The following is a 772-nucleotide window of genomic DNA, read 5'->3' on the forward strand; positions in this document are numbered from 1 at the left end:
TTATGGCTCTTGCACAGCAGTGTCTCTCCTCCTCAGCGTGCCCGTTGTCCCAGACGCTGTTTGAAACACAGAGGTAGATGACGGCACCTCCTGAAGATAAATTTGTTGGGATTGTTGTGTCGCAGGTTCATTCTTTTCACTCCCAGACTCTTCTTCCGCACGATATCCCCATGCTCTGGCTTTCTTCTTAATCCAGGGGCAGAAATTCATAAAGAAACCACACGCACAGATCCCCAACCAGAAGGCCAGCTCGCTTCCGTAGATGACCATCCCGAGTATATCAAATGTGGGTTGGTATACTAGATTGAATTGTTAGACAAGGTGGTATCGGCATAGGAGATGATATAACTACTGAGTGATCTTTTTGCAATAGGGAGTGGTGACAGGAGAACGGGGCCGAGTTTGAATGAACGAAGCATACAGATAGAAACCAGCGAAAATAAATCACCCGCCGCATCAATGGCCACAAACAAGAAACTTATTCCCCGCACAGTCCGATGGATATATATGTCCCAGTAGTGCCTAAGCACACCGGCAACGAGGAGACAGGCGCTTAAAATGGCCATCAGGGGTGACAGGCCATTGGACTTCGTGATGCTTTGCGATTCGGGAGCAAAAATATTAGGGCGACCTGTACACCGCCGCACACGGCGCAGAGAATGAAAACAGTAATGAGACATTTCTTCACGGGCCATTTCTGAAACACATATATGTGTATGCGTATGCTTAGCATGGTGCTCGAGAGCATGTGAGGTGGGGGGGGGGGGAAGGG

General features: G+C 49.0%; 1 protein-coding gene across 1 annotated transcript; it reads right to left on the bottom strand.

Annotated features, from left to right (window-relative positions):
• On the bottom strand, positions 1-695 carry HCAG_02742 (conserved hypothetical protein; the record flags this gene model as incomplete). The annotated part of the gene is made up of 2 exons (XM_001542521.1): positions 1-299; positions 422-695. 2 exons carry the CDS (start codon positions 693-695, stop codon positions 1-3), a joined length of 573 nt encoding a protein of 190 aa, XP_001542571.1.
• Positions 696-772: the final 77 nt, after the last annotated feature.

This window comes from Histoplasma capsulatum, genomic scaffold (assembly GCF_000149585.1).
Source record: "Histoplasma capsulatum NAm1 scaffold_2 genomic scaffold, whole genome shotgun sequence".
NCBI classification, from domain to species: Eukaryota; Fungi; Ascomycota; class Eurotiomycetes; order Onygenales; family Ajellomycetaceae; genus Histoplasma; species Histoplasma mississippiense.